At 40.3% G+C, this 27,460-nt stretch overlaps 1 protein-coding gene across 1 annotated transcript; it reads left to right on the top strand.

Moving 5' to 3' along the window:
* Positions 1-14,725: 14,725 nt before the first annotated feature.
* Positions 14,726-26,766, top strand: LOC138906004 (uncharacterized). The gene is made up of 2 exons (XM_070194521.1): positions 14,726-14,925; positions 26,091-26,766. The coding sequence occupies exons 1-2, from the start codon at positions 14,726-14,728 to the stop codon at positions 26,764-26,766; spliced, it is 876 nt and encodes a 291-aa protein (XP_070050622.1).
* Positions 26,767-27,460: the final 694 nt, after the last annotated feature.

Below are 27,460 nucleotides of genomic sequence, written 5' to 3'. Positions count from 1 at the left end.
GTCCACATCAAGGTGTATAGATAGATGCTAATAATCTACATTTTCTCTTCTTGAGCGACCTGAAGGTTCTTCATTTGTTACCTCAATGCCTACAACTGTTCAGATGCAGACTCTTCCTCCTTATACTTAGCTTCCCTTTCCATCTCGGTATATTGATCAACTTCAGAAGACATCCTGTCCGTAATGGGTGCTATGAAAGTGGGTTCTGAAACCACATATATAAGAGGAACATATCGCTCGTGTGCAGTGGTATGTGCCGCGGGTATGTGCTGGTTTTGATTGCTGGTAAAGGTGACGCTATCACGAGGAGGGGTATGAACTATATTGGTAATGACTGGTGGATTTTGAGATGCTTGAACGTAATTTGGTATATAAGGGGTATGTATAAGAGGGTTTGGTGGGTTTGTAGGGGTTACTGGGGGTATAATCTGGGTGGTACGGGTTGAAGTTGGGGTATTGTTTGCTTGGCGAGTAGTTGGAGGAAAGTGATCGAGGGTCGAATCTAGAGAAGGAAAACGGGGTGGTTGTGGGAGCGTTGTCACAGCCAGATGTGCCAATTCTCAAATGTGTTGTACTTCCTCCCTTAACGATTCCATCTCCTGGGCCATCCTAACAACATGTTCGTCATTCCGAGTATCATCCTTCTCTCCCGATCTCCCCGGGCTATCAACTATTATCAGAGCATGTTTGGTTGGGTTATCAGTCACAAACATCTTCCCTTTTGATATCAAGTTGTACGGTGGTTCCGCCAATATTGGGTCACCACAAACCAACTTCATCTGATGGGGAATAATAATAAAGTAATACAAGAAAAGAAAAGAAAAAGAACAGAAGTCAATTTTAGTGTTTGCACAAATATAGGCACACAGAGAAGTTAGTTCATGTATTCAAGCAATCGTGTTTCATAAAATTCGAGGGACCTCTATTTGCAAGAGGTAGGCCTAAATCGCGAATATTTGACAACAATTAGATTTGACTCATTCAGATCCGAAGCAAATTTTTGTTTTCATTAATAATATTTGGATTGTAATAGGCGGAAGTGAAGGTTACATCATTGTTTTCAACATTCATAAGATTACATGGGCTCAACAAACTTGCCCTTAGGGAAGTGGAATGGTTCGAGATAAAAGATACAAGATGGAAAAGGGGTGAAATAAACCGCTTCTAACAACCATCCCTAGGATCACTCCCATATCTTATTCTTATTGCGGTTCTTCTTCTGAGTATTCTTCAAGTTCTTCTTCATCATTATTGAACTCGGGCTCTTCCTCTAGGTCTTCCTTTGGTTCTGTCTCGGACTCAATTTGTATACACCCAACTACTCGGTCATCATCCTCAGGAGATGGCAGCATATGATCAATTGACCACGGGACCACTTGACTATGTATGGAGGTAGTCACGAGGTAGTGCGGCAAAATCTCATGATAGATTTGCAAGGCCACCACTACATCTTCCAGCCAGGCTATTCCTTCCCTGCTTGGTTGGGCTAGCTCATCTTCTTCATTGATCCTAACATAGTATTCCAAGCGCACCACGAATTCTAACCCATTCACATCGTGATTAGATCATTCTACTTCTCCTGAAGCCTCATTATCCTTGGTATCGAGATTTGCCCATTGTACTTGTCTTTATATAGTGCCGTCCTCATCCAGAGAGGTACATCTTGAATCAACCCAAACTGCCCGAGAACTCATAGAGGTGCATATGGTTGGATGTCCTCGAGTCCTATCAGCTTGATGAAATACTTATGGGGAGTCCTTAAAATTGCCCTGCCATGGCAACTTCCAGTTTATCCACTCTCCGCTTATGTTGGTCAGTATCTGTCTCCATTCTTACCATCCATGCAGGGAGACCCAATGCCTCATTCTCTCACTGTGACTTCGAATCATGTTGCTAACGCCTACAAAGTAGTCAACTGTGGCCTCTCGCTGAAAGAAGTGCTATGTGGCCCATATTTGGAGCAACAAGTTGCAGCCCTTGAAGAAATCATACCCCCGGGAACATGTAGACAATTCTTTGAGAATTTCTGCTAATACCATAGGTACCAATGTGTCTTGGAGGTTTCCCCAGAATGTTGTCAAAACCATAAGCATCAAGTTGATATTGATTCGTCCTCTCCATTGCGGAAAAACCAGCAATCCTAGCAGCGCCAAAGACAAGCTTATGGGTCGGAAACTTTCCCAGGTATCCTGATCACACTAAAACTCTCCTAAGTACCATTCATAGCTCTCACGATGTCCAAACCTTTTGAACAATTGGTCAAGGCTTACCCATCCATCTTCGATGTTCCTTAAGCTCTGACTACCCGCCAAACCTAAAGCATCGAGAAATCTGTAGCCGGGCATGGTGACCGGCAGTATCGGCTTCCTCTCTATAAATGGTAGATCTGTGAAGTTGGTAACTTCTTCCAATATTGGCACCAACTCATAGTTAGCGAACTTGAAAACCACTTTGGCTGGATCCCAGAACTCTATCAGCAGATGGGTGAGCACCCTATCGGCCCGGATGTTTAGTAAGGCAGCCAATGCTCCCAGGTGCATCCTGATTTCGTCTCCATGCTCTCGGCGGATATTCTTCCACCATTACTTTAGCTTGTATGGTGATTCCATGACCATATTGATTTTTGGGATGTTCTGGTTGATTTCCATTTCTGAAGATGGTAGAGAAAAGGGTTTGATAAGTGTTTGCTTCGGATCTTTAGTGTCTCATCGTGATTAGTTTGTCTTTCCCAAAATATCATGTCATTGGGTGCATGACCATTGATATTAGGGTGGCTTTCCTAATTGTGTGTCGATGCCAAGGACTGACTCACCTAAGGTTTATGTAATATGACTTACGTTTTCTAGAGTAGAGTGTTTCCTAATTTTTAGTTGGACTAAATACTGCGAGAAGTTAGGTCAGTTGACATGACAAAGCCATTCTCTGAAACTAAAGAATTTTGAAAGAAGGTTCGGAGGGGTGTAAAAGACAACCCTTGCATGACATAGTGTGTGATAGTGTACGTCCAAGACTCGATCGGAAAGAGTGTGATAATAGTATATATAAAGCGGTAACAGATAGTGGGATGTTAGTAATAATATTGAAGCAAGCAGATAAGTAGATAATGAGTAAGCAAGGCAGGTAAGCACATAGTTGCAATTTAAACACAGTTAAAGAAGTATATCAACAATCCTAAATTTCAAGTCTAGTCTAAGTCTGCTAAGGCTAGAACCTAAGTGTGAATCCCTAGCAGAGTCGCCAGGTTGTTGTACCCTATTTTGCACGAGTCAAAACAAGATTCAACTAGTGGTTTCCCTATTGATGATAAAAGAGAGTCGCCACCTAATATTTAAAGGTATACTAGGGTAACTATTTTTGTCATTAAGATCATCACCCTATTGTTCTGCTAACCAGTGAGATTTGGATAATGATTCTTGTTCTTCTAAGGGAAAGGTGTTAGGCACCTCTTAAAATCTACTTGAGGTAGCTCCATAGGACTTAGACTAGGTTTAGGAAATTGGATTGTCTATATCCTACTTTAGTTAGTGTTTAAAAGTTTATAGCTTACTTTATTTCATGTTTAAAACTTATTATTTGAAAGAAAAATAGTATATACTTTGAAAAGAAAATATATGTTTCATAAAGTCTAAAGGTTTATATCTATATGAAAGGAAGAAGTTTGGAAAATATTCCCATAATGTTTATATTTGTAAACTTTTGTAAATAATGGCTAATTTTGAAATGCTTCCCTTTTGAAGTAAAACGACCATTTGTGTGACTTTAGCATAGTAAAGATTATTTGAGAAAAATGTGTTGAGGTACACCTTGAAATCAGTTTCAAATCGTCGCATCCTAGTTTAGAAGAAAACCGTTCCAAATTCTTTGATTTGCAACTATATTCGTTTGGTTTATAGAAAACTTTGACTTTGAGGTTATTTTCTGAATTCTAGCCTTTAAAGAAAGAGGGTTGTCACCTTTTCAAATCTGTTTTGAACTTAGAAAATACATGTAAAACGGTTAGTATGGATGAAAGTGAAGACGGGATAATTGAAATTATTAAGCAAGTTGAAACTATCTAACTAATATAACATACACCCATTCCTTTTGAATTTTACCTGTGGTCCTTTAGGTTGCATAGGCTTCTGAAGAATCAAAGGAAACAATAACGAAGAAAAACATTCACTCAATATCGTAAGAGTTAGATACATATAGATGCAACAACATATTTATGTAAAAGCAATTAAAGAAAGGGAATTGGACTCATGATTTGGGCCTAAAGAAGGTTAGGCCCAGCGGATGGCAAACAGGCAGCATCAACTTTAATAACTCCAACTCAAGCTAGAACCTGGGCCTGATTTCTCTGAGAACTCAATAGGCCCATTCCGGTCACACATAAAAAAAGAGATACATTAGATATATGGCCCAACATGATACTTAAACATAAATTATATCAATGCAATGGCCCAACAGAAATGCAACAAACATTAGGAGTCAGGAATGCAAATAAAATTGTGTAATGTCAAACAGAGTAAAGAAGATCACGGTGAAGCCTTTTGCTTCATTTAACACTAAACCCAAAGAGATTAATAAGTGTTAATGATTAAGGGCTTAAGGAATAATTGCGTTCATGGCCAAGGCGCCTTTTGTATCCCTGGAACTTTAGAGTTCACAAGGGACTCGAGCACTGCTTGTGTCAGGGAGAGTATCTCAACCACAAACTAAATCTTACTTCTAAATACCCTTAACCACTCACACTTACTCTTCCCTATATGTTTAAATGCTAATGAGGCACTCACTGAAATGCCAACACAATAACAATTATACAAAGATATATGCATTTTGCACAACAACTATAGAGAATATGATCATGAGTATAAGACAATCAATCACATCCTTGTAGCCATAATTCAAACACTATAAGTATTTTCAACATGTTTAGGCATGCTCGAAGAACCAAATACAAGTGCACACAGAGAAAAGAACACCAGCAGATCACTTTAGAAATCCTAACAGCTGAGTCAGGTAACATAAATAGTAGAGAAGAAACATAATTCAAATTCACAGAAGTCCTTGATCACAATACCTTAACAACCTTTGTTCAAATTAATCAAGGGTTCATCCACATACTAAGCCTTAACTTCTATTAGAGACATGAGTTAACAGCTTCATTTGGAATCTTTTTAAAGAGTATTAGCAGAGATGCTTATGCAAGTTGACAGGTCAATCTTATCCTAAGCATATCACATGATTATTTCCTTTTAAAACCCTAAATCTCATACTCATACTGACCTTATTGAAAGTTAAGGCACACTGCTGTACTCAGGCAGGGCAGATAATATCAGAAGTTTTCCTTCAATTCTATAAATGAACTACTGTTGACTTATATAAACTTAGCAAGGTTCAATGATAATGAAGGCACTCGCATGAGCATGAAGGACAAGTAAATGTCTATTTTGAAATAACAAAACTCCAAAGAGATGGTATTCAAATACATACAAAAGATACTCTAACCAGGGTTACAATATTACAAATAGGGTTGGGTTTCAAACATCATAGAATTAGACTAACAATGTCATTATAGAAGTTTAGAATAATGAAAACTTTATATTAAGTAGATCTAGTTTAGCTGTACAGGTTAAGGGTAATGATTTAATCATGATGAAGTTCTATTCAGTCTACCAACAAGACAGTTAATGCTCAGTCATAGCAGATGCAATTTTAGTCCAATTCCTAGTGGATAACTTGAGCTAAGTGAGTATCAATTGGAAGGATACACACAAGAATAGCTGTAGAAGTTCACTAGAACTCAGTGTAGTTACTTTAAGGCACTATCTTATACAATGAGATTTACAGATGTGATCAACAGTTATGAAAATTAGAAAGACCTTTACAATAATGTCTCAAGAGATCTTTAGAATCAAAAGCTATACATGTGAAGAAATAAGGCAACCCAAACAACTAAACTAATATGCTTCAACTAAATGGCAGCCTTGTAATTAACCTTAAGTGTTCATATCTGTTTCAGTTAAGTTTATCAGGTACACAACCTCTAGTACAGATCAATAAACTACACTAAACAGAATCAATGTGGTAGACATGAAGGCCATAGCAGAACATCAAGGAAGTTTAAAGTCAGAACAAGTATGGAAAGTTACTAAAGCATCTCTAGCTAATTATAGGAGCTTAATTACACAGATTGTTCAATCCAGAGGAATATTCATCAAGGTCACATAATAAACGATTAATACTAACGTGAGACACACAATACCAAAGCATAACATTCGATTATAAACCAATAACAAATCATCATGAACAGGGATAATCAATCATAAACTAATAACAAACATCATAAACAAAGATAATCAATAGAAAACAACAGTGTAGTCATGGTTTCAACTAAAACAATCAAAAGAGAAAAGTTCAAAGTACATTGACCTTCCTTTGAGCAGCAAACCAAATAATGATTTTGCTTAGCCGTATAGGAACCAAAGACTTAAACTTTGAATAGTGAAAGAACTCAGAACCGAAGAAGAGAAAAGAAAACCAGGAATCAGTAAAGAACCTAAAGCTTTTTGTTTGAAAAATTCTTGGTGTTGTTTCGATGTGTTCGTTCTGTTAGGTGAGAGCATTAAAGCTCCCTTTTATAGTGCATTCAATGCCTTAGGGTTTCATAGATTCAAACTCGGTAGTGAAAAATGACGATTAGTTGATGATGTAACTAAAATCAAGTGAAATCAGAGAAGATAAAGGGGGAAATCAACGAGAGTTTTACCTAGGAATGAGGGTAGATTGAATCGACCGTTGATGAGCGAGAATCCATTGGTCAAAGATTCAACATCCAGAGGTCACACAAGACATCGAATAACAATGATGAAGTCGGAGGAAATCTTCATCCATTCCTCTGATTGAAGGATGAGAGGAGAATAGTTGAGTTTCAATTGCACGATTTAGGTCTAGGGTTTGGATTTGGGTGTTTTTGAATTTATCGGTGCAAATAAAAATAGCCGGCTGGATTCACGGATTAAGGGACATGATGAATAATTTCCTGGTTGATTCAAGTAACCTTACAAAAATTTTTGCAAGGATTTGGTGATTAAGGGGTTAGATGGGATGAGAGAAAGGAGAGAAAAAAGGGAAAGGGGGGCGGTTGGTCTAGGATGAAATGATTTAGGGTTCTGGAGCATCTCTGAGTTAAAATCGGGAGATGCAACAGGAGCCGTTGGATTATTTGATCAGTGGCTCTGATTATTTTGATAATTAGGAATTTAGAAATAATTTTATGGGGAAAAATCGATGGTCGTTGAATTCTTGTGATCCAACGGCGGAGATAAAACAACAGGCCTTTAAAAAAAATAACTAAAAATGGGATTAAATCTAGTCCGTTGATGATGTAGATCAATGGCCCGGATGGTATGTGTTTGTTTTGTGAGGGAATGGGACGGGCAACATGGCAAGCTCTGATTGGCTTAGGGAAAGGGACGCGGATTGCAAAAGTGGAATAGAGAGGGGTGTTTGGACTAGGTCAGATTTGGTTTGGGCTTGGGTATTGGGCTAATTTTAATTTAGGAAATAGCCATTTCGCCTTTGTTTATGAAATTACAATTGTAGCATTTTACTCTTTAACCCTTTAAAATTAATTTAAATAAACTTAATTACTTTCAATAAAATGTAATAAAAATTATAATCATCAAATACACTACTAATTACTATAATTAATTAACTAATTATTATTTATGACACTAATTTTGGATTATTTGAAATAATATGCTAATTTACTAGAATTAAGAAATAATTTATTACATTAATTATAAAACCTATGTGATAAATTTAAAGATTATTTTAGTAGTCTAAAAAATAATAATAGTAATATACTTATAATTATATAATATTAAATTATTGATTTTAACATTATTAATAACTTAATTTATAATAAATATCTATTATTGATTTGAAAATATTTTCCACATATTTATTGTAAATCATGAAGTATAATTTTAAAAATGATGGTCAAAGTTGGTCGTCAACACAAGTCAGTTTCAAGTATTTAACTTTTCCAAATTATCCAATAGGTTTATCAATTACCCTATTCAATTCTATTCTTATCATTTAATACTCATTTGGAGTTATTAATGATATTATAACAATTACCCAACATTACCAATGTCACACCCCAACCTTGGGGGGGTGTGGCCAGCACCCGGTGCCCGAGGTCCCGAGCGTACCCACCATGATACCTGTAGCATACTTAACCAAATATGGCCGAAAAGGCCTCTGACGAGTGGCTACCTGATCAAACACAACCACCTGCATGTAGAAAAAGGCCCAGCATACATATATACATACAACAAGGCCGACGAGGATGATATAAACACCACAATCTGCTGGGAAGGCCGACAAGGCCACACAATACTACTATATACAAGACAATAGAGAGTATATCAGCAACGCTTGGTCGGGACATGGCCGCGCCATACCCAACTATGTTCATCTATGCAACCATCATACCTACTAGCTCACCAGATAGCTCCGGAAGAAAGGAGCATGATAACCTTCAGCTGAGTCGAGTCACCTATTGTGAAGTATCGTCTGAATAACTATTTGTATCTACGGGGATGAAACGCAGCACTCCAGCAAGGGGGTCGTTAGTACGAAAGATGTATTGAATATGTAAGGCGGGTAAAGCACATAAATAAATATAAAATATGAAGGAAGAGTACAGAAGTCAACCTAAAACTCATAAAAAGCCTCTGAGGGCATACACTCTTACAATCATGGGTATATATGCATGTCTGTAAAAATTAAGCCACTCAACGGGGCCATATACTATAGTATCAAGCCACTCTGTGGGGCAAATCATGTCATATCATAACGTACCCGGCCTTAAAAATGACTCGGTCATAACCTAGACTCGGTAATTTCATATCATAACGTACCCGGCCTCGAAGAGGACTCGGTCGTACCTGGCCTTAATAGGACTAGGTAATGTCAAAACCAGCTGCAGTGGTGTGGACATATAAGCATCATACCCTATTGACTATAGCGCTGCTCAGTAAGAAAATAGATACATATTTATAAGTGCAATGCAAGACAAACCTCAAGGGCACCATGAATAGAGTCGGAGTGACCTATGGTCATTACTCTCAGACTATCACTATGGAATCATATACAGCGAACATTACAATCCAACCCTAGTGCTTTGAATCAATCGGATCATAATGAATATCATAAGAACTGAATGAGAATTCCGACAAGGAACATACTAAAATCATAAGCAATAATAGGAGGGAAACATGGGATAATCAGGCTACTAAGAATGGAATCGTTCAACGATACTTTATTTCACTTTTGGTCTAAGACAAGATCATTAAAATAAAGGAAAAAGCCTTACATACCTGTATGATCTCTTCCTTATTCCTCAACCAAGCTCAATACAACTTCATGCATCTATAACAAGTGAAATGATATTGTTGTCAACATATAATGCCGTAACGATCATATTTGGCTAGTCGTATAAATTACGGAAAATCGGGTAGAAACTCCCCTATTTTTACTACATCCCAAAGACCACTAAGGGTCATCAACAGCCCAACAATAACAACAATAACTAATAATAGCAACAACAACAATATAATCCAATATGAGCTTATCTGATTATCTTAACAATCATATTGAGTGGCAAGCTCATTTCTACTAATAACAAAACATAAATTGAATCCAAATCTTATTCCATAAATTAGTTTACACCCCTCAAAACATCATACTTATATGTATTATGTGATTCCGAGTTCAAAACATCTACAAAATGCCTTCCAAAACAGTCCACAAGTTTACCCTTCACCTCTAATTTCTATTCGTAGTTTATGTATGTTTTCTTCTCCATTTCACTTTATTAACACATGAAAAATCTTAATAACGGTAGATACAACATACATGTTATATTCCATAATATCCCTCCATTAGAAATCACATTCATATATGCAAAATAGCCCATCCAAAAAGTAGCTCTATCTTAGCCTTTTTCAATACAATCTTGTGGTGTTTTGCTTCAAATAGCTTCACCAACATGGAATTAAGATAAAGAAAAACTAAGAGGGTGTTAAAATTACCTTAATAAGTATATGTAACTGAAGAACCACTGCTGGTACCACTTCCAATCAACCTCTACTACGCCACCAGAGGCGGATCTAAGATTTAAACTTTATGGGTTCAACTTTTAAAACTTTAGCAGTGAACCCATTATATTTATAAAGTTATGGGTTCATATCTACTATTTTTAAAATTTTAATAAATTTTTACATATAAATCTTTACTCCGCGTCGAAATTTATTTGTTCAATTGAACCCGTCGAGTATACACTACATTTGCCCATGTATGCAGAACATCCTAGCGATAATCTTTTGTAGTCTTTAACACTTTTTTATGGAAGACTGGGCTGATTTCACCTTTGATTTGGCTTGGAACCTTATGAATGTGTTGAGGAGGGTTTTTGGAAGCTCCAAAGATCGTCCACCGCCTAAATGGATCCCAAAAAGGACTGCCTACGCAGTCTTGCAAAAACGTGAATATCTCTCTACTACGACATTATATCGATGAATGGTTTAATGCATTGAAAATTAGACTCGTAGAACTACAATTTCGTTTGTGGAACCTCCAATAATTATAAATATGTCGGGAGAAAATCTCTGCAATATTTGACCAAACGTTTTAGTTAATTTATAAACATAACTTGCGAATACTTTTCCCAACCTTTCTTTTACAACTTAATTGACTTCAAAAATTAATATACAACTACTATATGATTCAAATACCTCATAGAATGACCTTATTAACATGTTAAATACTCCTAGTATTACCCAAAGTATGGATTATAACATTCCCAACTTGCCGACTTTCGACAAAACTTATTTTTTTTCTATTCGTTTAACTTCTAAACCTTCCAACATGTGTAACTAGAGAATAGTCTTGATCTATGATCTTATGTCGACTAAATCACGACATGCTTCAACGTGTGAAAATGTGGGATGTAACAACCTGTAATGGCCTGACTGGTTATTTTGAGTATTTTAGCCTCGTTTTCCCTATTTGATGGCTTACATATGTGTATTTAGATTTATGTGACTTGAGGGGATGGTTGGTTTGGTTACGAGAGAGTTTTGGATCAAATTGGAACACTTAGTCCCAAGTTTGAAGCTTAAGTTGTGAGGGTTGTCGGAGTTTGACTTTTGTGTAGACGACCCCACAACGGTCTTTAGATGATTGCATTAGATTCGTATGGTGATTTTGAACTTAGAAGTATGTCCAGATTTGGATTTGGAGTTCCGTAGATTGATTTGGCTCTATTTGGCACAAGTTGGAAATTTCAATGGTTTGATCGGGAGTTGACCCCGATGATATCAGGTTTGGATTATAGTTTCAGGAGTTATAATAGGTCCGTTGTGTCATTTGGGAATTTATGTAAAATTTAAGGTCATTAAGAGTTGATTTAATGTGGTTCGACATGAGTTTTGGAAGTTTGAAGTTCATTAGTTCCTTAGGCTTGAATTGATGTGTGATTCATAGTTCTGATGTTATTTTGTGTCATTTGAGGCCTTGAGTAGGTCCATGTTATATTTTGGGATTGGTTGGCATGATTGGACGGGGTCCCGGGGGCCCCGATTGTGTTTCAGATTAATTATGGATCATTTTGGATTGTTTTGCATTGCAAAAGTTTTGCCAAGTCCGATGTTTTTGCACCAGCAAAAGTCCGGTCGTAGATGCGAAGCCGCAGATGCGACCTTGGAGGCGCAGATGAGAGATTTGGGCGGGAGGAGCTGTGTTCGCAAATGTAGAATTTGGGGTGCAGAAATGAAGTGGTTTCTGCGATGTTGGATGCATAGAAGCGCTACCGCAGGTGTAGCAGTGTGTCTGCAGAAGTGAGAGATTGGAATTTAAGTAAGGATCGCATATGCAGGCCTTTGACCGCAAAAGCGGAGCTACAGATGGGGCAGATTATCCGCAAATGTAGAAATCACTGGGCAGCCTATAATATTTCGAAGGTTTAGTCATTTTTCATCATTTTGAGTTGTGGAGCTCGGCTAAAGGCGATTTTTGGAGAGGATTTCAGTACAATTGAAGGGGTAAGTAATCTTTACTTGATTTTTGGTGTTAGATATTGATTACCCATTGATTATTACACCTAGTTTATGTGAATTAAAGGTGAAGTTTGGGGATTTTTAACTATGATTTTGGAGAGTGAAAATTGATGATATGTTCGATTTGAGATTAGATTTAGATGAATCACATATATTTGGACTCGTATCGGAATGGGTGTTCGGAATTTATAAGTTTTGACGGGTTCCGGGTGCAAGCCCGGGGTTGATCTTTTGGGTTGACTTTGCATAATTGATTCAAGATCTTAGCTTTATTATTTGGGGTTTTTTCCTATGGCTTTTATTAATGATATTAAGTTTCTTTGACTAGATTCGAGTCGCTCGGAGGTCGATTCGCATAGGAAGGGCTTTTTGGAGTATTGATTAATGTGCCTTGTGGTAAGTAACATATCTAAACTTGGTTTGAGGGTAATTATCCATGTGGACTACGATACTTGAGATGTGTTGGGGGTGATGCACGTGATAGGTGACACGCATGTGTGCGTACACTAGGTATTCATGGTCCGGGTAAACTTTATACTACTATGAGACTTTGTTTTGCTATCACGCCTCATTATATCCGTAGTTTCTCTACTTGTATGGTTTTTTGGGCTATGATTCATGTTAGAAATTATGTCTATGCTATGTGCTTATTTGTTTGAGACGTGATAGGGCTATTCTTGTTGTTTTGAGCTGTTTGCCTTAATTGTAGACATACTCTCAGTCATGATGCTATATCTGTTTATGATATCTCTATCTCATTCTTATTATGATTTCTCACATGTTGTTGATGCCTCCTATGTGTAACACTATTGAATTGAGTACTCTGAGATGTGGAAAATTGAGACTTGAGCGGTTGATGATTGAGCTTGGGCCATAGAGCCGATTTGGTATTGATTTTGAGGTGACACGTATGCCAGGCCAATATTGGGATAAGTGGTATTGACTAGGTGCAATGCGTGCATCAGGCCCTATGATTGGCCTATGTGATATTGATTATTGGCTTGTATTCTATTAGTGCTTGGACAAGGATCCGTCCCTCTAGAGTCTGGTATTCACAGGGAGCGCAAGCACAGGGTCATATATGTGATTTGGTGAGGGGCATTTGTGCCAGGCATCCGTACAGTGCTTAGTGCATTGTGTGTGTGATGGTGAGGGGCACTGTGCCAGACACCGTGAGTGTGCTGAGTGTGAGTATATTTGATGGTTTCACTATGATGTCATTGACTTGACATGTATATTTGACCTTTAGGCCTAGAGGTAAATGAAATGTCTTATCTATTGTTGAAAGTTTGGAAAATCCCAGTTTCCTTGATAAACTCATATTTTAGTGATTTCGGTGGAAGATTAGGCTTTGATTATTATACCTGGAAAGCATGTCTAATTTTCCCTATTTGTGAACGAATTGAACATGTTATCTTTTGAGTTATTTACTTTTACTGTCATAATTATATCATGTGTTGTTATTTATTATATGGTGTTGGACATTGTCTTTCTTCCGAGCTTGTCACTGCTTTTAGCCCAAGATTAGGTTTGTTACTTATTGAGTATATGAGGTCGGTTGTATTCATACTACACTCTATAATTTATGTGCAGATCCAGGTACTATTGTGCATAGTGATTGTTAGAGTTTGCACCGGTTCTAGCTTGTGGAGACTACGAGATAGCTGCTATGTCATTCACAGACCTTGAAGTTCTCTTTTGGTTTATTTCAGTCATTATTGTTCTATCGTTCAGACAATTCTGTATTGAGGATTTGACTATGTATTTTGAGATTCTGTAGTGCTCATGTACTCATTGACACCATATCATGGGTTGGTTGTAGTTGCATTGTTGTTGCTATCTTTAGATATTTTATGATTTTTTCGTTGTTAAGACCATTAAGTTTAGTTAACTTAATTTATTGTTATTGTGGAAGTGTTGGCTTGCCTAGCAAGCGGTGTTACACGCCGTCACGACTCTAGTGGGAGGTTGGGTTGTGATAAGTTGGTATAAGAGCACTAGGTTTCCTAGGTCTTACGAGTCATGAGCAAGTTTAGTAGAGTCTTCTGGATCGGTACGGAGACGTCTGTACTTATCTTCAAAAGGCTACCGAACTGTTAGGAAACTTCACTTTCTTGCATTCTTGTCATGTGGGTTTGTTAATTTCAAAGTTTTAACATTTACTCTTCTATTCTCTCACAGATGGGTAGGACACATTCAGGTGATCAGGAGCCGGAGCCCCAGACTGCAGCCACTACTCGGGGTAAAGGCCGGGGCCGAGGTAGAGGTAAAGCTCAGCCTAGAGCACACATAGCGACACCTGATGTTGAGCCTCAGATAGAGCAGGAGGAGGATATCCCTATTCCGACTGACTAGTATGACCAACTCAGGTCCCAGAGGGGTTTATTACTACCTCGGTACTCTAGGATGCCCTAGTTCGCTTGGTTGGTCTTTTGGAGAGTGTGGCGTAGGACGGTATATTTTCTATAGCACCAGCCGTTTCTCAAGCCGAGGGAGGTGCCCAAACTCCCGCTACTCATACTCCAGAGCAGATGGCTCACGGGTATCATACCCCAGCAGTTCTACTAGTTGGGGAAGTTTAGCCTGTTGTTATACAGCTCGGAAAGAGACTCACGATGTCAGCTAAGGGGATTAAGAGGCTAGACAAGTTCACCAAGTTGTTTTCTCCTCGCTTTGGTGGTACCCCTTCTGAGGACCCACAGGATTTCTTTGACTGTTACCATGAGATATTGCGCAACATGGGTATAGTGAAGTCCAACGAAGTTGATTTCACAGTGTTTCAAATGCATGGCGCTACCAAGAGGTGGTGGCAAGTGTATGTTCAGGGCAAGCCAGCATGTTCACCTCCTCTCACATGGACCCAGTTCTCATAGTTGTTATTAGAGAAGTTCATTCCCTTCATTCAGAGAGAGGACTTCTGCAGTCAGTTTGAACTCCTTTAGAAGGGTAGCATGACCGTTACTCAGTATGAGATCAAATTTGTGGATTTATCATGCCATGCAACTATCCTGATGTCACGCCCCAAACCTAGGAGCGAGACAAGCACCCGGTGCCTCACCTAACCTGGCGTACCAAATTGCGACTAAGGGACTCTGAACATATAATGTCATACTTTGGCCATGGGGCCACCTTGCAAGACAATTTGCGAAGCAAAATATAAAACTGAATGGAAACTAGCGCTAACTAAACATCAATATAAAGCTAGGCCGACAAGGCCGTCATAGCTACTACAGCTGACAAACCATCAAATATACATACCAGGCCTACAAACCCAACATACTGCACTAACCAACAGGATATGTCTACAAGCCTCTACTGATAGATATATTGTGATCGGAACAGGGCCCCGACCTACCCATATTATATATATATAAATACATACATAAGATGCACACAAAAACCTAGACCCGATAACTCCGAAGGATGTGGAGCTTACCGATCAGGCTAAACTCTGGAAACACCTACTGAGGAGGTCTACTCGTCTGTCTATCTGAACCTGCATGCATGAAATGCAGCGTCCCCGAAAAAGGGACGTCAGTACGAAATAATGTACCGAGTATGTAAGGCAATAAATAACTGAAAATCGAAACTGAACTGATAATATAATAACTGGAAGTAACTGGGAGTCAAAGATGATCTGGAGATATACTTACCTGCTGATAGTGACTAAACTCCTTCAATATAGTAAGTAAAATAAATGTCCGGCCCTATAAGGCTCGGTACGTGTAAATGCTCGGCCGTAGTAGGCTCGCTCATAGGCGCTCGGCCATACTGGGCTCTGTATCTCGGCCATCCTGGGCTCGCTCATAGGCGCTCGGCCACAGTAGGCTCGGTATATATAACTTACCATCTGATCAGAGGTTGCCCAATAGGGGCCTGCCCACCGATTATAGCTCGATGGTGGTGAAAATAGTGTAATACTGTATATATATATAGACCCTCTGCTCTCTTGACTGAATAAAGACAAAACTAAACTGAATATGAAGTCTCGATAAGGAATAATATTGTAACTTATGAGACTAGAATAATGTGAATAAATTCATGAATACGAACTTCTCTTTATGTCTCATTATTAACACATGTAGCTACGAGATCATGCCAAAATGAAGGAAGGGCTTAGCCTTATCATACCTTATCACAATCTTTCCAATCACCAAGTTGAACTCACCTCTTCGCACCTTAATCTACAAGAATGATAATAATACTATCGTTAAGTTACGAAAGGTACAACTATCGCACAACGAACGACAAACTTATTTTGTATTAAAACGGGCAGCATCTCCCCTATAATCCTTACTTCCTCCAAATTCAAGATAACACCAACAATACAAGAACAGAACAATGACAACATATATACATCATTTTCCAGCCCTATATACACCATCAAATACTACAAAACAGCCCAACACACCCCAATCTCTTCATACACAAAACGACCACCGTAGTAGTGTCAAACGACCCGAAAATGTTATGACGAACGACCAGCCAACCACCCTACATTTATATGGTGTTTCTACACCCCCTTCCTCCTCCAAAACTCCACAAAACAGTAGTAAAACACGCAGCCCAACAGCATCACAAAACAGTCCACAAAACAGTCCGCTACAAGTGAATAACTCGAACTCACGGCTTCCGATCACCATCCCGTGAGTTCTAACAAGTATAGAACGACTTACCATGAATTTATAGAAGAAAAACTGGATGAAAGAGAGCAGTAAACTCACCTTATTTGTTGTATAACTCAGCTCCTATCTTGGTTCTTCAAACTCTAGGTTTTACCTCCAATTAGAACTTGAAAGGGAGAGAAAATCAATTAGGGTTTGTGGGAAATTTTTGGGAGGATTCTTTGCAGAGCTTATGTATGGTTATTATGCTCTATTTTAAGTCTAATATATGAAGAAAATAGGCCTTTAAAAGGCCTCTTTGGACGACCCGAAATGGCCCATTTTTGGGCTTTCATTTAAGCAAGTAGGTGACACACCTACTTGTCACCTAGCAGCTTGCGCAGTATCGCAAAAATGCCCATATCTCACTACTCCGATGTCGTATTGACAAACGGTTTAATGCATTGGAAAATAGACTCATAGATCTTTAATTTGATGGGTGGAACACCCCATAACTCTAAGTATATTGGGAGAAAATTGCAGTTACATTTGACCCAAAGTTTCAGTAAAACTTATGAGTGTAACTTGTGATGACTTTCATCGACTTTTGTTCCACAACTCGCTTGACATTAAAACATAACACACGGATGTCATACGACTAATATAAATCATAACATAATCTCCTTATCATGTTAATAACCCTAGTCTCACCCCAAAGGTACATGTTATAACATTCCCAACTTGTCGACTTTCGACGAAACATTATTTTATTCAATTGCTTTAGCTTCTGAACTGTCCAACCCTCTTTGTACTTGTTGTTCATGATCTTCAATATTTGTAATCTCATAGGTAATATGATTAACTTACTTTATATACTTTTAAATATTATCTCATTTTTGGTCCTACATTAGTTTGCTTACGACGCATTTTTACGTATGAAAATATAGGGTGTAACATCACTCCCCCCTTGGGAACATTCGTCCTCGAATATTTACTCTTAGAGACTTTGGAAAATTTTGCCAGAGTATCCTTCGTACACTAGGTTAAAACCAAACTGCACGCAGCCAGAAAACATACTATGCATGCCACACATGGCCAATCTTTATAAATAGCAGCAATTTGCCTCACCGACCGTAAATCATAAATATTGAAAGTGAATAATAAAAGCTTACCTGATGACCTGCTAGCCTGAATAGAGCTGTGTTGTAGCATCCCATCTCAAGCCATATCTTCAGTTTGAAATAGGTGGGGGTATTTAGACTTCATTTCTCCCTCCGATTCCCACGTCATCTCTTCTACATTCTTGCTCCTCCATAAAACCTTCACGGAAGCTACCTCCTTATTTCGTAGCTTGCGGATTTGTCGGTCTAGGATGGCAACTGGAATTTCCTCATATGACAAGTCCTCTGTAATCTGTACATCATCCGTGGGCACCACTCGGGTAGGATCGCCAATGCACTTCCGTAGCATAGATACGTGAAAAACCGGATGGACAGACTCCAATTCTGAGGGCAACTCTAACTCATAAGCTACTTGGCCCACTCTCCGAATGATCCTATAAGGCCCAATATACCGTGGGCTAAGCTTGCCTTTCTTGCCAAACCTCATCACGCCCTTCATAGGTGATACCTTTAAGAATACCCAGTCGTTAATCCTGAACTCTAAGTCTCATCGTCGCACGTCAGAATATGATTTCTGACGACTCTGAGCTGTCAACAGTCGCTCCCGGATAAGCTTTACTTTCTCTATGACCTGTTGAACCAGGTCTGGCCCATATAACCCAGATTCCCCAACATCAAACCACCCTATAGGAGATCTGCACTTACGCCCATACAAAGCCTCGTATGGAGCCATCTGAATACTAGAGTGGTAACTGTTATTATATGCAAACTCGATAAGAGGTAGATGTTCATCCCAACTTCTTTTAAAATCCAACACACATACTCGTAACATATCCTCGAGCGTCTGAATTATGCGCTCGGCTTGTCCATCAGTATGTGGATGAAAAGCTGTGCTGAGATTCACCTGAGTCCCTAGACCTCTCTGAAATGAACTCCAAAAATGTGCTGTAAACTAAGCCCCACGGTCAGATATAATAGAAACTGGTACTCCGTGTAGCCGCACTATCTCCTTAATATATAACTTTGCATAATCTTCTGTTGTATATGTAGATCTGACCGGTAGGAAGTGAGCTGATTTTGTGAGCCTATCGACTATCACCCATATGGAATCGAACTTACGATTAGAACGAGGTAAACCCGTGATAAAGTCCATGTTTATCGCCTCCCATTTCCATGTCGGGATCTCTATAGTCTGCATTAGCCCTCCAGGCTTCTAGTGCTCTACCTTCACTTGCTGGCAACTAGTACATTGGGCGACAAACTCAGCAATGTTCTTTTTCATATCGTTCCACCAGTACACATCCTTAATGTCATGATACATCTTCGTCGACCCAGGATGGATGGAATACCATGAATAATGTGCCTCTGACATAATCATGTCTCGTAGCCCTGCTACATCTGGAACACACAAACGACCCCTATATCTGAGAACCCCATCTCCCTTTAGCTCTAACAGTGGCTTCTTCTGCTGCGGAACTCGCTCTCTCAGCTCGACCAACTCTGGGTCCTCGTACTGCCTTTCCTTGACTTCCGCTATGAGGGATGATTTTGTAGTGTTTTGGAGTACAACTCCACCATCCTCAGAATCTACTAACCGAACCCCCAACGAAGACAATTGATGAATCTCTCTAGCTAATTGTCTTTTCTCGGGCTCTACATGTGCTAAGCTACCCATAGATCGGCGACTTAATGCATCTGCTACAACATTAGCTTTCCCTGGATGGTAGAGAATGTTAACATCGTAATCTTTCAATAACTCAAGCCATCGCCTCTGTCGCAAATTCAACTCTTTCTGCTTGAAGATATATTGTAGGCTTTTATGATCAGTAAATACATCAACATGAACACCATATAAATAATGCCGCCATATCTTAAGTGCATGGACAACCGCAGCTAACTCGAGGTCGTGGGTCGGATAATTCCTCTCGTGCTTCCTCAACTGCCTTGAAGCATACGCAATTACCTTCCCATGTTGCATCAGGACACATCCTAACCCGACACCTGATGCATCACAATACACGGCATAACCCTCTAGACCCTCTGGAAGTGTTAGAACTGGAGCTGAGGTCAACTCTGTTCTTAAGCTCTTGGAAACTCCGCTCACAAGCCTCTGTCCATTGAAACTTAGTTTCTTTCTGTGTCAACTTCGTCAATGGTGCCGAAAGGGAAGAAAACCCCTCTACGAACCTCCGATAGTATCCTGCTAAGCCTAGAAAGCTACGAACCTCTGTCGGAGTGGTAGGTCTAGGCCAAGATTTCACGGCCTCAATCTTCTGAGTGTCCACCTTTATCCCTTCATCTGATACAATATGCCCCAAGAATGCTACAGACTTCAACCAGAACTCACATTTAGAAAACTTAGCATACAACTTACGATCACGGAGGGTTTGGAGTACCGCTCGCAGGTGGTCTGCATGCTCATCCTCTGAACGGGAATAAACCAGAATATCATCAATAAACACTATCACGAACAGATCTAAAAATGGCCGGAATAGGCTATTCATCAAGTCCATAAATATAGCGGGTGCATTAGTCAACCCGAAGGACATGACAAGGAACTCGAAGTGGCCATATCGGGTCCTGAAGGCTGTCTTCGGAATATCTTTTTCCCGAACTCTGACCTGGTGGTACCCCGACCTCAAATCTATCTTTGAAAAGCATCTAGCCCCCTGCAACTGATCAAACAAGTCATCGATCCTTGGAAGTGGATACTTATTCTTAATAGTTACCTTGTTCAGCTGCCTATAATCGATACACATCCTCAGCGAGCCGTCTTTCTTCCGCACAAATAGTACTGGTGCACCCCAAGGTGAGGTACTGGGCCTGATGTAACCTTTCTCCAACAAATCTTTTAACTGCTCCTTCAACTCCTTCAATTCGCCAGGTGCCATTCTATACGGAGGGACGGATATTGGTTGAGTTCCTGGAAGCAAATCGATGCTAAAATCAATCTCTCGCTCTGGAGGAATACCTGGAAGCTCATCTGGAAACACATCTGCATACTCTTTGACTACGGGAATAGACTGAAGTGTAGGTATCTCAGCATCTGCATCTCTAACTCGCACAATATGATAAATGCACCCTTTTGCGATCATTTTCCTCGCCTTCAGATAGGAAATAAACCTACCTCTGGGTGTTGGTGTATTACCTACCCATTCAAGGACTGGCTCACCCGGAAAATGAAATCTGGCTGCCTTTGCTCGGCAATCAACTGTGGCATAGCAAGCTGCCAACCAGTCCATGCCCATGATAGCATCAAAATCCATCATCTCTAGCTCAACTAGGTCAGCTGAGGTCTGACGACTACAAATTGTCACCGTACAACCTCGGTAAACCCGTCTAGCAATAATCGATTCTCCGACCGGTGTAGATACCGCAAAAGGATCACTTAGTATTTCAGGCACTATACCAAACTTCCTCGCGACAAATGGGGTAATATACGATAAAGTAGATCCTGGGTCTATCAAAGCATAAGCATCGTGAGAGCAAATGGTTAATATACCTGTCACAACGTCTGGTGAAGACTCCTGGTCCTGTCGACCCGCTAAAGCATAGATACGGTTCTGATTACCACTTGAACTGGAACCTCTACCTCTGCCCCGACCTCTACCAGCCGAAGACTGAGACTCGCGCCCTGAAGGATGCACGGACATAGATGATCCTGTTGCTGAACTCGCTGGTTGTGCCATTCCCCCCGAATCTCTATTTGGGCAATCCCGCATCATATGCCCTGGACGCCCACATGTATAACAAGCATCAGAACCTGCTCGGCATTGGCCCAAGTGTCCTCTACCACAGATGTCACACCGTGGAGGAAATGACCATGTCTGCGCAGATCCTCGTTGTCGCTGCAAACCCGATGCCCGTGAGCTCTCACCTGGTCCTGACTGAGTATAGCGGTCATACCCGTAACCCTGTAACTGAGGTGGCGGAGGCCTAGGTGGCCGTCCGAAGTACTGGGTCCTATAACTACCCTGAGATTGCTCCTGAGACCTGGGAAATCTCATCCTCTTACGTTGCCCTTGCTCAGCCCTCTCTGTACCCTGCTGCCGATGCCTACCCCTTTCTATATTCTGGGCGAATGCCTGAATCCGGGAGATATCCATACTATCCTGCAATGCAGCGGTGGCACATGCCTCGGTTAACTCTGGGGCTAACCCTGCTATAAACCTGTGAATCTTGTCCCGCATAGTAGCAACTATGGATGGTGCATATCTGGCCAATGAGTCAAAACGGAGACTATACTCTTGAACACTCATATTACCCTGCTTAAGGGCTAGAAACTGATCGACTCGAGCCTGTCGGATCTCCCGTGGTAAGTACTGGTCAAGGAAGGCATCTGAAAAATTCTCCCAAATAGCTGGAGGTGCATCACGTCCCCTGGACCTCTCCCATCCCTCGTACCAAAGGATGGCTATATCTCGGAGTCGAAAAGCTGCTAGCTCAACTGCCTCTTTCTCCGTGGCATGCATAACACGAAAGATCCTGTGAAGCTGATCTATGAAATCCTGCGGGTCCTCCCTCTGATCTGTCCCCGTGAACTCTGGGGGACTCAAAGCAATAAACTCTCGGACCCTTGAACTCCCAGACCCCTCAGAAGTTCCTGCACTAGCTGATGCCCTAGCCTGTTGCTGGGTAGCTACCAACTGTGTCAACAAATGCACCGCACTCCTCAAGTCCTGATCTGATGGAAGTGGAGGGGGAACTGGATGTGCGGTTTCCCTAGGAATCTCCGTAGTTGGTGGAGGAGCCGGTAATGGCTGAGTAGGGGTCTCGCCTTGAGCCTCAGACTGGGCCCCATCTACTGGGGGTACCCTGCTGGTCCCCTCACCTGCTGTTGTATCTCTCCTCTGGCTAGCCATAGTCTTCCTAGTCACCGTCATCTGTGCATGCAAACACCAACACATAAGTTTAATTCAAATTTCCTATAACTCAGTTCTATAGCACGATTTAGATTTCAAAGAAGGGTAACCAACTCCTAAATGCCCTGTAGTTCCCTGCTTATATAATGTGGTGCACAACACATCTATAAACAAGACCCTACTAGACACGGCTTGTAGACTTCCTAGGACAGAACTGCTCTGATACCAAGTTTATCACGCCCCGAACCTAGGAGCGAGACAAGCACCCGGTGCCTCACCTAACCTGGCATACCAAATTGCGACTAAGGGACTCTGAACATATAATGTCATACTTTGGCCATGGGGCCACCTTGCAAGACAATTTGCGAAGCAAAATATAAAACTGAATGGAAACTAGCGCTAACTAAACATCAATATAAAGCTAGGCCGACAAGGCCGTCATAGCTACTACAGCTGACAAACCATCAAATATACATACCAGGCCTACAAACCCAACATACTGCACTAACCAACAGGATATGTCTACAAGCCTCTACTGATAGATATATTGTGATCGGAATAGGGCCCCGACCTACCCATATTATATATATATAAATACATACATAAGATGCACACAAAAACCTAGACCCGATAACTCCGAAGGATGTGGAGCTTACCGATCAGGCTAAACTCTGGAAACACCTACTGAGGAGGTCTACTCGTCTGTCTATCTGAACCTGCATGCATGAAATGCAGCGTCCCCGAAAAAGGGACGTCAGTACGAAATAATGTACCGAGTATGTAAGGCAATAACATAACTGAAAATCGAAACTGAACTGATAATATAATAACTGGAAGTAACTGGGAGTCAAAGATGATCTGGAGATATACTTACCTGCTGATAGTGACTAAACTCCTTCAATATAGTAAGTAAAATAAATGTCCGGCCCTATAAGGCTCGGTACGTGTAAATGCTCGGCCGTAGTAGGCTCGCTCATAGGCGCTCGGCCATACTGGGCTCTGTATCTCGGCCATCCTGGGCTCGCTCATAGGCGCTCGGCCACAGTAGGCTCGGTATATATAACTTACCATCTGATCAGAGGTTGCCCAATAGGGGCCTGCCCACCGATTATAGCTCGATGGTGGTGAAAATAGTGTAATACTGTATATATATATAGACCCTCTGCTCTCTTGACTGAATAAAGACAAAACTAAACTGAATATGAAGTCTCGATAAGGAATAATATTGTAACTTATGAGACTAGAATAATGTGAATAAATTCATGAATACGAACTTCTCTTTATGTCTCATTATTAACACATGTAGCTACGAGATCATGCCAAAATGAAGGAAGGGCTTAGCCTTATCATACCTTATCACAATCTTTCCAATCACCAAGTTGAACTCACCTCTTCGCACCTTAATCTACAAGAATGATAATAATACTATCGTTAAGTTACGAAAGGTACAACTATCGCACAACGAACGACAAACTTATTTTGTATTAAAATGGGCAGCATCTCCCCTATAATCCTTACTTCCTCCAAATTCAAGATAACACCAACAATACAAGAACAGAACAATAACAACATATATACATCATTTTCCAGCCCTATATACACCATCAAATACTACAAAACAGCCCAACACACCCCAATCTCTTCATACACAAAACGACCACCGTAGTAGTGTCAAACGACCCAAAAATGTTATGACGAACGACCAGCCAACCACCCTACATTTATATGGTGTTTCTACACCCCCTTCCTCCTCCAAAACTCCACAAAACAGTAGTAAAACACGCAGCCCAACAGCATCACAAAACAGTCCACAAAACAGTCCGCTACAAGTGAATAACTCGAACTCACGGCTTCCGATCACCGTCCCGTGAGTTCTCACAAGTATAGAATGACTTACCATGAATTTATAGAAGAAAAACTGGATGAAAGAGAGCAGTAAACTCACCTTATTTGTTGGATAACTCAGCTCCTATCTTGGTTCTTCAAACTCTAGGTTTTACCTCCAATTAGAACTTGAAAGGGAGAGAAAATCAATTAGGGTTTGTGGGAAATTTTTGGGAGGATTTGTTTGCAGAGCTTATGTCTGATTATTATGCTCTATTTTAAGTCTAATATATGAAGAAAATAGGCCTTTAAAAGGCCTCTTTGGACGACCCGAAATGGCCCATTTTTGGGCTTTCATTTAAGCAAGTAGGTGACACACCTACTTGTCACCTAGCAGCTTGTGCAGTATCGCAAAAATGCCCATATCTCACTACTCCGATGTCGTATTGACAAAAGGTTTAATGAATTGGAAAATAGACTCATAGATCTTTAATTTGATGGGTGGAACACCCCATAACTCTAAGTATATTGGGAGAAAAGTTCAGTTACATTTGACCCAAAGTTTCAGTAAAACTTATGAGTGTAACTTGTGATGACTTTCATCGACTTTTGTTCCACAACTCGCTTGACATTAAAACATAACACACGGATGTCATACGACTAATATAAATCATAACATAATCTCCTTATCATGTTAATAACCCTAGTCTCACCCCAAAGGTACATGTTATAACATTCCCAACTTGTCGACTTTCGACGAAACATTATTTTATTTAATTGCTTTAGCTTCTGAACTGTCCAACCCTCTTTGTACTTGTTGTTCATGATCTTCAATATTTGTAACCTCATAGGTAACATGATTAACTTACTTTATATACTTTTAAATATTATCTCATTTTTGGTCCTACATTAGTTTGCTTACGACGCATTTTTACGTACGAAAATATAGGGTGTAACATCACTCCCCCCTTGGGAACATTCGTCCTCGAATGTTTACTCTTAGAGACTTTGGAAAATTTTGCCAAAGTATCCTTCGTACACTAGGTTAAAACCAACCTGCACGTAGCCAGAAACATACTATGCATGCCACATATGGCCAATCTTTATAAATAGCAGCAATTTGCCTCACCGACCGTAAATCATAAATATTGAAAGTGAAAAATAAAAGCTTACCTGATGACCTGCTAGCCTACATAGAGCTATGTTGTAGCGTCCCATCTCGAACCATATCTTCAGTTTGAAATAGGTGGGGGTATTTAGACTTCATTTCTTCCTCCGATTCCCACGTCATCTCTTCTACATTCTTGCTCCTCCATAAAACCTTTACGGAAGCTACCTCCTTATTTCGTAGATTGCGGATTTGTCGGTCTAGGATGGCAACTGGAATTTCCTCGTATGACAAGTCCTCTGTAATCTGTACATCATCCGTGGGGGTCATATAGGATGAGGTCGCCCTAAAGGGGAAGGTCATTCAGGTGGTAGATAGGCACATTGCTATGCATTTCCCGACAGGCCAAAGGCAGTTTCTTCCTACACTGTGATCACTGGTATTGTTTTCATGTGCCATAGGGATGCTTCAGTGTTATTTGACCTTGGTTCCAATTATTTATATGTGTCATCATACTTTGGTCATTATTTGGATATGACTGGTAATTCTTTAGGTATGTATGTTCATGTATCAACATCGGTGGGTGATTCTATTGTGATGGATTATGTATATAGGTTATGTGTGGTTACCATTGATGGTTATAAGGCTAGAGTGGATCTTTTATTACTCGGCATTATTGATTTTGAGGTGATTTTGGGTATGGATTGGCTATCTTCTTACCATGCTATTCTTTATTGTCACGCCAAGACCGTGACGTTGGCGATGCCGGGGTTTCCTAGGGTGGAGAGGAGAGATTCCTTGGGTCATATTCCTAGTAGAGTGGTGTCTTTTCTGAAGGGGTGCTTGGCGTACTTAGCCTTTGTGAGGGATGTTAATGCTGATACTACTGTCGTTAAGTCAGTTTCAATAGTGATGCAGTTTCCAGATATGTTTTTAGTAGACCTGCCGGGCATGCCACTTGACATGGATATTGATTTTGGTATTGATTTGGGGTCAGGCACTCAGCCCATCTCTATTCCAACATATCGCATGGAACTAATAGAGTTGAAGGAATTGAAGGAACAATTACATGAATTGCTTGATATAGGTTTCATTAGGCCTAGTGTGTCGCCTTGGGGTACACCGGTGCTATTGTGAAGAAGAAAGATGGTTCTATGAGGATAGTTGAACAAGGTTACTATCAAGAACAACTACCCACTACCGCGTATTAATGACTTATTTGACCAGCTTCAGGGTGCTAGAGTGTTCTTGAAGATTGATTTGAGATCGGGGTACTATCAGTTAAAGATCATGTCTTCAGATATTTCGAAGACTGCTTTACAGACCCGCTATGGCCATTATGAGTTTTTGGTGATGTTTTTTGGGTTGACCAATGCCCTACCAGCTTTCATACACTTGATGAACAGTGTGTTTCAGTCCTATCTTAATTCCTTCTTCATAGTTTTTATTGATGATATATTGGGGTATTCTCGCAACCGGGAGCATTATGAGCAGCATTTGAGGATCCTGCTCCAGACTTTAAAGGAGAAAAAGCTATATGATAAATTCTCTAAGTGCGAGTTTTGGTTAGACTCGGTGGCATTCTTGGGTTACGTGGTGTCCAGTGAGGTGATTAAAGTCGATCCAAAGAAGATTGAGGCAGTTCAGACTTGGCCTAGACCGTCTACTTCTACTAAGATCCGGAGTTTCCTTGGGTTGGCTGGGTATTATCGCCGTTTTGTGGAGGGGTTATCATCAATAGCATCCCCATTGACTAGATTGACGCATAAGGGTGCCCCGTTGAGGTGGTCTGATGAGTGTTAGGAGAGCTTTCAGAAGTTCAAGACTACCT

This window comes from Nicotiana tomentosiformis, chromosome 2, assembly GCF_000390325.3.
Source record: "Nicotiana tomentosiformis chromosome 2, ASM39032v3, whole genome shotgun sequence".
Taxonomy (NCBI): Eukaryota; Viridiplantae; Streptophyta; class Magnoliopsida; order Solanales; family Solanaceae; genus Nicotiana; species Nicotiana tomentosiformis.
This window is presented reverse-complemented; position numbering and strand designations above follow the sequence as displayed.